Below are 12,890 nucleotides of genomic sequence, written 5' to 3' on the forward strand. Positions count from 1 at the left end.
ACAGTAGTATTTTTGGCGCTCTGATACTTAATTTCATGCTAAGAGTGACTTTTATTTTTTTGAGGAACATATTTCCATGTTAAACTAAAAAGTGTAGGAATTATTGTCTTTAGACTTGTGTGGCTGTTCCTGTTGCCATCTTTAGAGAAGCACGAACACGTGAACAGCGCAGGTATAAGGTCTCTGACCGTTACGGCAGGTCTGTGTCAGTCTTTTGCAGGTGATGCGAGAGGCAGCCAAATGTCGCGTAGTGATATTGATGATGGGGTAGGAAGGCAAAGATTCAGGAATATACATGTGTCCCATTAATGTGCCCAGGAATGTATATTTTTCTGATCCTGGCAACTCAGTTGTATTTCTGTTAAGCACCTGGTGCTAAAATTTAAGTATCATATAATCATAACAATTTTTAGGGAGCTGCTAAAATACTGCTTCATCCGTTATGGTCAACTAATTACACTTGAAATCGCCTGCAGAACTTTTCTTTTTAGGAAGCAGAAGTGATAAGAAAAAAGCCTTTTATGTTTCTTTCCTAATCTAGAATTCAAGTAGGTCAAACTGCTTTTTTTGAGAGAAATTGTTTCTAAAGTATTTTGGCTTAGTACATCTGAGTGCTAGAGCATGAGCCTGGAGCAAACAGATGATTTATAAACATCTTGTTTGAAGGGCTTATAAAAGGCTGTCAGATCTTGAGCTATAGATGTGCTACCATCTGCTGTGCTTATGGAGCCTCTAATGAGGCTAAACATGCTGCGTTTGGCTACATATCGTATATGAATGGAGACAGTCTTCGCTGTCTAGGAGAGATATTTCCTTTACCATAGCTAATGGACAACTGGCTTGGTCCTTATATTCCAAATCTTTCAGGCATCTAGGCTCTAGGTGTGGGAAAGAACTTCTTATGTTGAGAGAAGGTAGGAAATGCGTTCTCATGGAGACTCAGTATATTGAATTATTTGAGTGAGCGTCTTACTTTATTCAGTCACTGTGACTTCATCCTTAATATGAAGCAAGCTTGTGTGTGTACGGAGAGCTTGTCTTAGATCAACCCAACTAAATGATGTATTTGTCTGTCTTGAAAACTGCAGATGCGTTCTTCAGTCCTTTCCTTGGAGCACGAGGTAGAGAGGTTAAAGGAAGAAATCAAAGAAGTTGAAACTGTACGTGCGGGTGGCTTTTTTTTTTCCTCTTTGAAGCTTTTTGTTACTTAAACAGGATTTATGCTTGTGCTGTAAGTCTGAACTTCTTAGGACTCCTCTCCTGCCAGTAGCGCAGCCCGTGGTGCAGTTTAAACGGAATCATTTGGCCAGTGGTGGTTGAGAAGCGGAGAAGCTGGGTACTGGAAACTGTCCTGGTTTTTGCTTCTGTGCTGGGGCTTTTTCCTTGTGAGACTGAGCAGTTTGCTGCTTGTTGACGATCTTGGGCTTGGTTCTTTTTCTTTTTATCTTTTTGAAATGTAACAGTTTAAATATGAGCTGTGCAATCACTGGATTTGAAATGCTCTCTACATGTCACGGAATATTTGGTACAAATTTATAGCTAATTATAAATCAAGAAAATGATACTGCAAAAAACCACTGAAAACATCTGTGTTAACTCTGTTTTTCTGTTTCTAGCTTAAAAAAGAGAGAGAACATTTGGAAAGTGAACTAGAAAAGGCAGAAATAGAACGATCTACTTATGTTTCAGAAGTCAGAGAGGTAAACATCATTGACCAAACTGTTCTTTTTCTTGTGGTTACCAGCTGGCTCTCAAACTAATCTAATGCTTAGCCCCTGTGGCTGAGGAGTTTATATGCTTGTGACCTTAGGGTAGAGCGACACACTAAAAACTGAGCAGAAGAAAAGTGGGCATCCTAAAGGAGACAAATCCTAAAACTCTAAACTTCATTTCAGCTCAAAGATCTGTTGACTGAATTGCAGAAAAAACTTGATGATTCATATTCTGAAGCAGTAAGACAGAATGAAGAGTTAAATTTGGTAAGAAGCTTGTTCTCTGCTGGGCACAAACTAGGCTCCCAGCGTACTTATGAAGCAGAGACTTATTTCAAATCCTGTCTGTTCTGCTAACCTCTTCAGCTTGATATTTTTGTCCATTGCAATCATTTATTGTAGTCTGACTTTTACAATTTGTCTCTTTCTCTGCTCCTAACAATAGCATGTCTGGTTCTTAAGACTTTTTCCGAAGTCTGTAAGACTTTCATTCCTGAAACTTCTTGAGAATCAGTGTTTTACAGCGTAGATGTACGCAACAGCAAATGTAATGTCCTTGGAGCAACAAAAGTTGTGCTCTCATCGGTTTAACTTGAGGATTATTCTCTGGTGGTTTTATTCCAAAGCTTTTGAGGATGTGTTTGTGCTCTGACTGTGCAGAGCCTTTTCCATCCTCCTCTGTATGTACAGAAATTGGCCCAAACCGGTGTTAGATTAATTCCGAGTATCCAGCCATGCAGCAGCTGGCATCCTGATGTAGCTGAATAGCTGTGCTGGCTTGGTGCATGCACTGTGTTCCAGCGTGTTTGGCCAGAAATGCTTTCCCACCAATAATGCTCCTATAACCAGGTTTTCTCAAGAAGGAGGTGGATTAACCGAGGTCAGACCTATAGACCTGAAGACGCCTGGTTTTCCAGTTTGAGCCCTTTCACTTCTCACTTGTTTCCATGATGTGTGTGGGTGGTTTTTTTTTTTTAAGGCTGCAGGAGCAGTCGGATCCTTCCTCTGCTTGTGTTTGAACACTGCTTTGGAGCCAGAATCAGGAAGGCTGTCTCTGTCCCCATGTCTTTGCTGGGTTTTACAGTAGTTGACGGGACAACCTGTCACTGCAGGCTGAGCTGCTGATCTCGCTAGGGTACTGCCGCTAATGTAACTGGGTTAAAACAGTTGATTTAAAAAAAGCCACCACAATAACAATCTGCTTAAGTTAATAGTATGCTTGGCAAGTCTAGTACAGCATTGATTAACATCCTGCCTCAGCAACCAAAGCCTCTCCTTTTGAAAGCAGGGGAAATGGGAATTGAATGCGTATCTTCGAGTTAATCAGTAAACGCCAACCTCTTGAATATAAGAGGCAACAACCTATTATGTCTGTAACAACAAAAGCTTAAAAAGCTGAGCTCCCTGCTAGGGCAGCTTGACTCTGCAATCCGATGATGCTGTGCTGGTAGGAGTGTGAGGTGGTGGTAAACAACTACCTTAATGCAAATGGCTCGGGAATGCTGTCCAGTGTATACCAGTGGGTTTTGCAGTAGGCAGGGGGCCGTGGAATAGAAATGATGGGATTTCAGAATTCCCACTGGTTTATAAGGTGAGCAAGGAGAGAAGCTGAAATGCAGAGGAGCTCAACAGTGCTTCCCCCAAAACGTAGAAAACCAGCATCCATCTGTCCAGGTGCTCCAAAGGGGGAAACCTTCCAGGAGTGAGACAAATGTAATGTGTAGGTTTGGAACCAGTGAGAATTCAGGGCTCTGAGTAATCTATTGTTCACTTTAATCCCTTGCTGGCTCCCAGGAAGACTGACAGCGGGAATAGTGAACATTAGCACAGCGCACTTCAGAGGCACAAATAGAACAAAATTGGCACTCGAGCTTCTTGTTAGCACTCCTGTTTGAGGCTCGAGCCGTAAGTGCTGCGGCTGGTGCTGTATGCTGTGTTGAAGAGCAGTAGAAATACTCTTTAAAAAAGTGTTTGTATCCTTTGGAAGGCTGTAGTTTAAGGGCAGCCCGAACAAAGTATTCATCCCTCTTGACTGAAAGAGTTTTACTTTTTTGGATTGAATCTAAACACAATTGACAACTTAATATCCCCCTGTCAGTGATTCATGCCTTGATGTGACACTAACAGACTGGTTAAGTCAACATAGTTGTAGTAAGTGGTGCTTTATTAAGATGACAAGTAGAGCTTTTTAGTTTATTCAGCAGTAAAGTGAGTGTTTAGCCTGAATTAGGGAGATGACAATCTACATTTTTGCATATTTGCTGTGAATTAGGTTGGAGTCTGGGCTGACTTTTGTGGTAAGAGAGCTGGAGAGGCTTATGTACTGTCACTATTGCTAATATTCCTACTGGCAGTATAGCTTAGAAGTTGAAACCGCTTCTAATGAAGCTGATGCCAACCATGTCTTTTCTTCTGTAGTTTCCATTCTTTACGTTTATCTTTACAGATGGAGTCTCTCTTCCTTGACTGTCCTTGTAAACCTCATCATACATGTTGACTAATCCAGTGTGTGCAATAATTGTTAGTAATCTTACTCCCTTTGCAGTCAGTGTGCACTGGGTTAATCCGCGGGACAGACAGATGAAATCTCTGTGTGTGCGAGGGGAAACTGATTTTCTTTGTTACTGTTTTGCAGCTGAAAACGCAGCTAAATGAAACACTATCAAAACTCAAAGTTGATCAAAACGAGAGACAGAAAGTAGCTGGTGACTTGCCCAAGGTAAGCAGAGACCCTTACCGTTTGCAGATCTAATTGTTATCAAAACCCTCAAGATCTGGAGCTTTGCGGTGCTGGAAAATGTGGCGATTTGAGGGGCTTGAGGAGACTGCCTGTCTGGTGGGGTGTCTTACCGCACTCACCGGTTCCCCAGGTGACTGGGACTGTGGGTGTAAGAGCTCGTGCAAGATACCTGCATGTCTATTGAAATGATAAAAATGCAAATTACAGCTCTGTTTAGTTATCCTTCTCGAACAAGTCTCTTATTCACGATAATTTTATGCCAATGGGATCAAGCGGTGATTTTGAGGCTGAGAAATAATTCTTTACATAAAGAAACCCAGCCTAATACAAAAAGCCCATCCCGTAGCCTGAAGCTTTTAAATCCAGTCTCAAATGGCAGTGGGTTACAAGTGGTTTACAAGCCGTCTGCCCATTTGAATGTGGTTACAAATCAGCTATAACCCAGGAGGCTGCAAATCTTTAAAGTTAGCTGTATGCAAGCTTGATGAGACAAGCAGGTGGGTTACCTCTGCTCTTCCTCGATGGCTGCTCTTGCAAGATGGATTGGAGTGGAAAAATCTTTAAGCACGAGAGGTCTCAGAGCTGTCTGTCACCCCAGAAACGAACCTCTCGTGGGAGAACTGATAAATGGAGACAAGAATAGCCTGCAGAGTGGCTGAGCTCTGCCTCCAGACTATAATGTCTTGTTCCTTCTGTGGTAGAGGTATAGTAAGGAAACTGGGCTGCGTTCTTGCAGGACTGGAGTGGGGAGAGCTGTTGCTGGGGCAGGTCTTGTGCTGGGACAGGGACAGAGGGTCATAACAGCGCTGTCAGGAGGTGGGAAGGTAAGGGAGACCTGCTGTGATAAGGTGCTTGAAATGTTTTGCTCAGGATGATTATGTTGGATGTTGACATGTGAAGTGAGCTGTGCTGATGTCCCTGGTTTGTGGTATGTTCTACGTAAATGGAGGTCTACGATTAGGCTTTTAGAGACCTGCCTGCGCTGCTACTCTCGCACAAAAAATTTTGCTGCTCGTTTTTTTTAGCTAATAACTTGACATGAGACTTATTAAAGCTTCCCTGTAGAATTGCTCTCAAATGCAGGCAGGCTGACATGCAACATGCTGATTGTAAGGAGACCTGTCAATCTTGGCAAATGTGTTGGTCCCCTGAGCAAATCTGGCATAAAACAGATTTCCTCCGGAACAGTGATTTCCTGTGTCTCTAGTGCTCTTGGAGAGATGAGGGTTTGCTTCTCAGCCTTTCTAATTGTTGTGCCTCCCCTGTTTGGTATTTTGTTGGGTTTTTATCTTCTTTTTTTTTCCCTCTCTCCCCTACAGGCCCAGGAGTCTTTGGCATCTCTTGAAAGAGAAATTGGGAAAGTCGTTGGGGATGCCAACGTTATTGAAAACAGCGATGTTTGCACAGAGCCGGTGAGTGTTTCTTTTGAGCCCCTGCACAGGGGCAACACAAATCTTGTGCAAAGTATCAACTTTGGGAAGCGAGGTCCAGCAAAGGAACATGCTGCTTATGGTAAATTAAGGCTTGATGAAACTTCCTGTCCTACAGCTTGTCAGGCTGGTGTCCTGCAGCTGTATCCCAAGGATGCACTGGGAGTTCTGTTGTCGTCTGGATCGTGGCCTCTTTCCCATGGCTCAAATTTGCAAGGAGGGAGGGGAGAGATTCTGGACGTGAGATCTGGGCTTTCAATGGGTTGGTGTTTTGGTTTGGGGAAAAGTGGGAAGATCCTTAGACTTGTCCCTTCGAGAAGGGAAGCTAAAAATAAATCTGCTGATAAGTAAACGAGCTTAAAATACTGACTTTTGGGTTGGTGCTCGCTGATGTCCTGTAATGCCGAAGAAAGAAGGCAGTCTTGCACGCCCTGTAACCGAGGCAGAGGATGTCTCTTGCCAGAACATTGACCCTTCTGGTCCTCTGCAGCTGGGGGCAAATTCCTGTCCTTAGCAGGTGCCAGAATTCCATTTCAGCTGATCCTGGCTCCTGGGAATTTGTGCTGACTTTGATGTGGTCCAGCAGCCAAACCTTGCTAGCCTGAGCTTCAGTAAGCGACAGGCTTGAGCACTGCCTCGTGCTGTGGGTGGGCAGCTCTCCAGACTGATGATCTTTATATCCTCCAGCAATGACACTGCTGTTGCAAGGTCTGGAATTGGGTGGACTCTGTTTGGGGTGGCCTCTTTTCACGCTTGCAGGTCACTCGCCTGAGCCTGTGGGTTGCTGTTAGCGTGGATGACTGCTGAGCTGCTTGGGTAGCTGGTATTCTGAGTGCTGGCCCTAAAAAGTCAGACACCACCTGTACAGATGGTTGAGTCGTGGCCTTGTGACTGGGCTTCTCTGTCTCTGGAAACAAGAGCTTTCACACCAGCTTCAAAATAGCTTCAGAACAGCTTTCTGGAAGGCAGTTGGGAAGGGGAAGGCTAGAGCAGATGCCTTCCCAGCACGTTTTACACAGCTAAGTGGTGTCAATGGAACTCATTACCCATTTCCTTCTGATGGTTAGAGTGGAAGGAAACGCTGTCGTTTGAGGGGGAGAGGAGCACTTGCTGATAGGACAAATAATTTATATCTGCTCCTTTTAGCTGCTGAAAGTAAGTAGCTTCATCAGCTGTGAGAGGAAGCCGGGAGTCCTCTGAGGAGTACTGGTAGAAAAGCCTTTGCCTTTGTAGTCATTAGCAGAAATGAAATGGCTTTTCCAGAGTGATCAGTCGTGGATGCTGACAGACCCTTGCGGTGTGGGCTCACCGTGTCTGAGCCGGAGGTGCAGCTGGGCCCGTGAGACCGCTGGTGTCCCAACCCTGTGAGCTGGCTTCCTGGGAGGGTGGTAGGTCTGCCGAGCCCTCCTCAAACCGACCCCAAACTGCTTGCTCTCTGCTATGCCTTCATGGCTTGTCTGAGTACAGCAGAACAGCGATGCCATCAGCTGTGGCATTTTGTGGCTGGTGTGACACTGGTGAGCTCCCCTGAGCCGGGTGTCAGTCGATGTGCCCTGCGGTGGCCCGGGAATGCTGGTTTGATTTAATTGCTTTACCCTTAACTTGGATAACCCCTCTGGCTCATGCATCGCTCCGCTGTAGCTGCGTGGGCACGTGGCAGAGCCCTAACCAATTTTCCTCCAGAATATCCACCGCTTTATTCTGAAGAGGAGTGTGGAAAAACAGTCCTAATAAACTTGTAATTAAGCCTTCATTAGTAAAAATACGTTAATTGTCTAAACAGCGCTCTGGACAGGTAGCCATTGGCAGAGGCTGGAATTAGAACATTTTCTTTATCCTCTTCCCCAAGCCTTTTTTGCTGCCTTTTTTTTTTTTTGTGGGAAAAAAAAAGCTGTCTCCCCAGAAGCCTAAAAACCCAGCTTAAAATAGCTCTCGGATTAAAAAAGAAAGTCTTCCAGCCACTTCCACCTAGCAACAGTGTCTCTCTTCGTAAGAAGGACCTGAAAACACATGCTCAATAATGAGCATATTTGTTCCTTCTGGGTGCTGGAAGCAACCCACAAAATTGAGAAATGATGCTTGTGTAAACCCTCAAAACACAGTCTGTGTGTTTTCTTTAGACTGCTTTTCTTTCAGGTTAAAAATAGACCATTTGGTTTTTCTAATCAGCTTCCTTGTCACTTATGGGACTAAATGATGACTGAAGGGTGCCTTTTAGTATGCTTTAAGGAAGTCATTTATATTCAGCAGCTTGCTTAGGCAGTAAACTTATTTTGAGGCTTATATGAAATCCAATGTGCTTTCCCCCCCCCCCAGATCTCAGTGTAAAACACTCCATCACTGAAAACTGGAAATGCTCTATGTGTGAAGCGTGGTGGAGGGAAATCTGTCACTTCAGCACCTGTCTTAGCTACTGGGTCTGTCATCATGGCGGGGGGGGGTTCCCCACAAGCATCCTCTTCTTCCCTGTACCCTGAAGACATGCCTTCCCTGAGTCATGGAGAGCATGGAGCTGGAGCAGAGCAACGACTCCATCAGGCAACTTGTGCTCCTGGGTTAGCAGAAGCTGCAGTGTGACTGCGTTGAGCCCAAATCCATCGGGAGCTGGTCAGGATTGGCCCTGGGAGGCTTGGGGATGTGTCTATAATTCATGAGTAAACACTGCCTGAGATGAGTGAAGTCAGAAAACAGAAGGGAGAGAAGAGCTCTTCGCGGAGATGAGGGCTGAGAGGGAATTGAAAGGCTCCTCTGCGGCTTCTGCTCTGTGCTAACGCACGTGCACTTTCGTACCCGGCGCTATCGGTCAGCGCTGCAATTTGTTCATTTGCTGGGGCGCTGATTGCATTTGCCTTTCCACTTCCATCAGCCTGGATGAGATTGCGAAGTCTCAGTCTTGGCAGACCTGATTTTCTACTTTAATAAGGGTAAAATAGGTTAAGGCTACCCTAATACAGATTCCCAATGATTTTCTACAGTAGAAAAATGTTTACCAGTTGCACTCAAGTAAGAGCTTTGCGATATATGGCTTTGTTCTCTTGCCTGAGCCCGGAGTAGTTTCTGTAATGGTGCAGGTGGTTGAGTTTGATTTACTGCTCGCTCTGCGTTACAGCAAGTCTAGCGGCGTTTCCAGCCAAATGGGAGCTGGGAAAGTGGCCCTCTCTGAACTCGCTCTAATTTCCCCGAAACTCGAGGGAGAGATTTGCAACAGCATTACGCATCAGTCTCATTCTGTTAGTAAAACCACTTGCAGTCGGAGTGGCTGATGGTGAGCGCTCGCGAACCGCTCTGCGCTCGTGTTCAGAATTGGGCGCTTCCGTAGCGCCGACACCGAGGCTGAGTTGCTTATTTTTTAGCTGTTGAATTGCAAGGGAAAGCTCTCCTCCAGGTTGTGAGCTGAGTAAGGAGCAGTAATGTGTGTTTTGGACGCGGAGTTCTTTGTAGGTCTCTGGAGGGGCTAATCGATACAGGTAATAAAACAGGGATTACATCGCTGTTAGCTCAGCGAGACTGACTTTGGGGAGGAAGGCAGGCAAGAGGGGAAGAGTCCGTTTCGAGTTGTGACACTTCCCCGTTAATAAACTGTCCAACTCCTTAAAAAGCAAAACAAAAGCCCTGCTGAGAACACCATCCCACAGATCCTCATACACACCAAGTCCTCGGGGGTCCAGCAGCCTTGTTGTTACAGCTGCGGGGGGGTCAGAAGCCGTCGCTCCCGCTGGGCACTGCCCCTGTGCTTTACCAGCCTGCGTTATAAACCACGTGCTCTCATCCACGTGGCGTACTCAGCCAGGCTTGTGGGGACACGGGGTAATAAATTCCGAGGCCGGATCAGCTGTGGTTGCGAGCACAATTCCTGGAAGCCACGAGTAAGCGGCGTCCTGGGCAGGGAGGGCGGGAGCTGGAGGTCAGCGATGCTCTCGCCGGCGTTTGGTGTGTGCAGGTGACTCCCTGGAACGGGAAACAGCTTCTTGACTTTGAACCATGTTCTCTTTAAACGTGGCCATAACCCTCTGACTTAGAAGAATTGTTCCCATCTGCGCAAGGAGCTGTAATTTTATACAGAGGATCTAATTCTAGGCTTGCTTGGTAATTAGATTGTAAATGAGGTTTTAATGATTTCTTTTTTTTTTTCTTCTTCTTCCAGGAATTGACTGATAAAAGACTAAATGTGGCGGTGAATCTTAACCAGGATGTAGGTCATCTCAAGAAGCTGCTCGTGTCAGTAAGCCAAATGCTGTCAAAGGGACGAGAACACTACCAGCTAGTAGGTAGGTGCGGCTGGTGGCCACCTAGTTGAACGGGTAGGTGGCTGTCAGGAAGGACACTGGTCTGTGAGGGCGGGACCCTGTTCAGATTTAACAAGTCAGGCGTCAAAATCGGAGACTTTCTATGTGCAAATCATGAAAAACTTGTAGCAGGCACAGGATTTGTTCCTCTCTGGATCTGTATTTCGGTTAGCTGAGACTAATCTCGCTAATCCCCGTGTCCCTCTCTAGGCATGTCACTCTTTATTCCTCCCTTCCACTACCTGCTACTTCACACAGCAGGTTTCCCAAAGTTTTCTTCTCCCAGTGCCTGTACCTTGTTTCCTTTGTCCCAGCTACATGAGCAAAACCTCTACGCTTCCATGCTCTGCTTGCTTTGGGATGGAGGATATAAAGTAACCCACTGGGCTTTCACTGAGTTACCAGCAATGCCTGGCTGTGGTCACGGGGATATGAGTATCTGAAGCATCAGTCTGGCATGAACTCTTCACCCAATTACAGACACACGAACAAGGCTTTTATTTTAATATTCGGCCAGCTTGGAAACCTGAGCCTTTGTGGTTGGCTGCATCGTGCTGGTAAACTTCTTCAATGACCCAAAGTTAGCGAATGCTCAGAAAAACTCCAGACACTGACCTTGCTGGGGAAGCTGATGCAGCTTGTGAGCCCCTGCTGCGAGCCGGGCCCGAAGGCGGGCTGTGAACCGTTGGGTTCGGGAGGCAGCGAGGCCTTGGCGCTGAACCAGCTGCTACAAGGAGTCAGAACTCCCTCCTCTACTGACAATGGGGACGTGTTTGGGGTGGTTTTTTTCCTAATTTGGGTGGGTTTTTTTCTGCTCCTGCCTCTTCGATACAACGTGGGCAGCAGAGCTGTCTTAAGGGCAGGTAATGGGGTGGTCACGGTGGGGTGAGCCCAGTTTTGGAGGACAGGCTTGGCGCCCGTGGGAGGAAGGTGCTGCCTGCACCTCGGCCTCTGCTCGGGGAGGCCGGTCTCGCTCAGCCTCCGCCGCCCTGGCCTCGTCCCGCCGGGCTTCGTCGTGGGCTGGCGCGACCGACGTGGCTGGCGTGAGGCGGGGCTCGGCTTGAACGCTGCCCTTGGGGAAACTGCTGGGCTGATGCGGCGTTTTGTGTTTCTCTTGCAGAATGAAGTCGCGGGGGAATCGTTAATTTGAGGATAGCAGAAGGCATTGTATTATATTTTGCCAAATTAAAGCCTTATTTATGTTTTCACCCTTTCTACTTCGTCAGAAACACTGAACAGAGTTTTGTCTTTTCTAATCCTTGTTAGACTACTGATTTAAAGAAAAAACCCAACTCTGTAGACACCTCCAGAGTTTAGTTTTGTAATAAAAACAAACCTGTTTGGATAATTAGACCTTTACATTCCTGGAGAGACAGTAAACACATAATCTTTTCTCTTATTTTGCTCAGTAAAACTTGTTCAGAAAACTCCAACGTGGTAAAGTCACCAATGGGATATAACATTTTAATACTGATGTTGTACACAGTTTTACTTAATTACATTTTTGGGATTAGCTGCCTCTGACTTCAACCTCAAGTAAACACTCCTTTTTTTTTTTTTTTTGGTTGCTAATGTAATCCGTTTTTGTAATGGTGTCAGCAAATAAAGGGATGCTATTATTCAAGGTGTTCCTGCTCTCTTCTTTAAACGTGGATGACTCAGGTGAGATTTCCACCTCTCCCCTCCCTGAAACGAGCACGAGCCTGCGCTCGGTGTGCTTATTTTTGGGCAGAGGAGGCAGCACAAGCTTGAGAAGAGGCAACCTGGGGGGCTTGCGAACTTCAGAGCAAGCCTTCCTGTTAAAGAAAAGGTATGAAGGCTTTAAAAATGAGCTGTGGTTCCGTGTTGTGTATCGTCTTTGGGAAGAATCAGGGAGTATAAGGGGGAGGAACAGTTGGAAACACGGCTTTGGATGACACAGCCCGCTTTTGTGGGAGCGTTGGGCAAGCCTGCCGGGCTGCCAGCGGTGCACAGAGTATCTCCCTTTGCCCCAGACCTGCCTCCTGGATGGGAATCTGTGGTGGAAGGAGCTTTGTGGGAGTTTGGATGCTCTGTTAGTGAGAACAAATCTGGGGAGGGTCTTGGATGGGACAGGGTTTCTTCTGGGGGTATGGGGAGATCAGGTGGCCCCCTTCTGCTTTGGGTTTTTGAGTGTGTCTTGGAGGAACCCTTCAGTCCTGCAGGAGACTCCAGTAAGCAAGGGGAGATGATGTGGCTTAGTTCTTGATGACACTGGAGGACATGATTGTCTGAGGGAAGGCAACAAACGGTTGTGGGCCAAAATGCGTTCACTGTAGAAGTAAAATGCTTCAAGCTGCTCACCCTGAGCTCTTCACACTCCTGCCTTTGTGGGGATATTTTTGTTAATATTTTAGTCCTTTTGTCACCCAGGCCTCTTGGGAGGCGAAGTGAAGAAGTTTCTTCCTTACACAGACCCAGTGGTTTCCTGGATGATGCCAGTCCTGTGGAGAGCTATGAGATAGCTCAGAAGAGAGAGAGAAAACTGGGAAACCTGTGTTTCTTCACAAAAGCTGCCCTTGGGTTTCAGCTGTAGCCATTAAGCTGTCATGTTCCTCAGAGGTGTTATTTCATTGAGTAAAATCTCAAATGCTGTTAATCTGCTTTAATAGTTTTATAGGTGGTTTGAAGTAGAAAGTGCTTGTTAGTACCAGGGACACCCCCTGCAACTAGATCTAAGGAAAACCTGAACCCTGGAGGGTCT

The 12,890-nt window shown here is 46.1% G+C and overlaps 1 protein-coding gene across 1 annotated transcript in view; it reads left to right on the top strand.

The window, feature by feature from the left end:
- Positions 1-12,890, top strand: part of KTN1 (kinectin 1) — a 74,062-nt gene that overhangs the window by 41,583 nt on the left and 19,589 nt on the right. The window contains exons 37-44 of the mRNA XM_086462117.1: positions 1,089-1,160; positions 1,617-1,700; positions 1,896-1,979; positions 4,348-4,431; positions 5,772-5,864; positions 10,027-10,150; positions 10,379-10,429; positions 11,768-11,830. Of these exons, the coding sequence (XP_086318243.1) occupies positions 1,089-1,160; positions 1,617-1,700; positions 1,896-1,979; positions 4,348-4,431; positions 5,772-5,864; positions 10,027-10,150; positions 10,379-10,429; positions 11,768-11,830 (655 nt within the window). The remainder of the gene's footprint in view (positions 1-1,088; positions 1,161-1,616; positions 1,701-1,895; positions 1,980-4,347; positions 4,432-5,771; positions 5,865-10,026; positions 10,151-10,378; positions 10,430-11,767; positions 11,831-12,890) is intronic.

Source organism: Leptosomus discolor, chromosome 3, assembly GCF_034619465.1.
Source record: "Leptosomus discolor isolate bLepDis1 chromosome 3, bLepDis1.hap2, whole genome shotgun sequence".
In the NCBI taxonomy this organism is placed as follows: domain Eukaryota; kingdom Metazoa; phylum Chordata; class Aves; order Leptosomiformes; family Leptosomidae; genus Leptosomus; species Leptosomus discolor.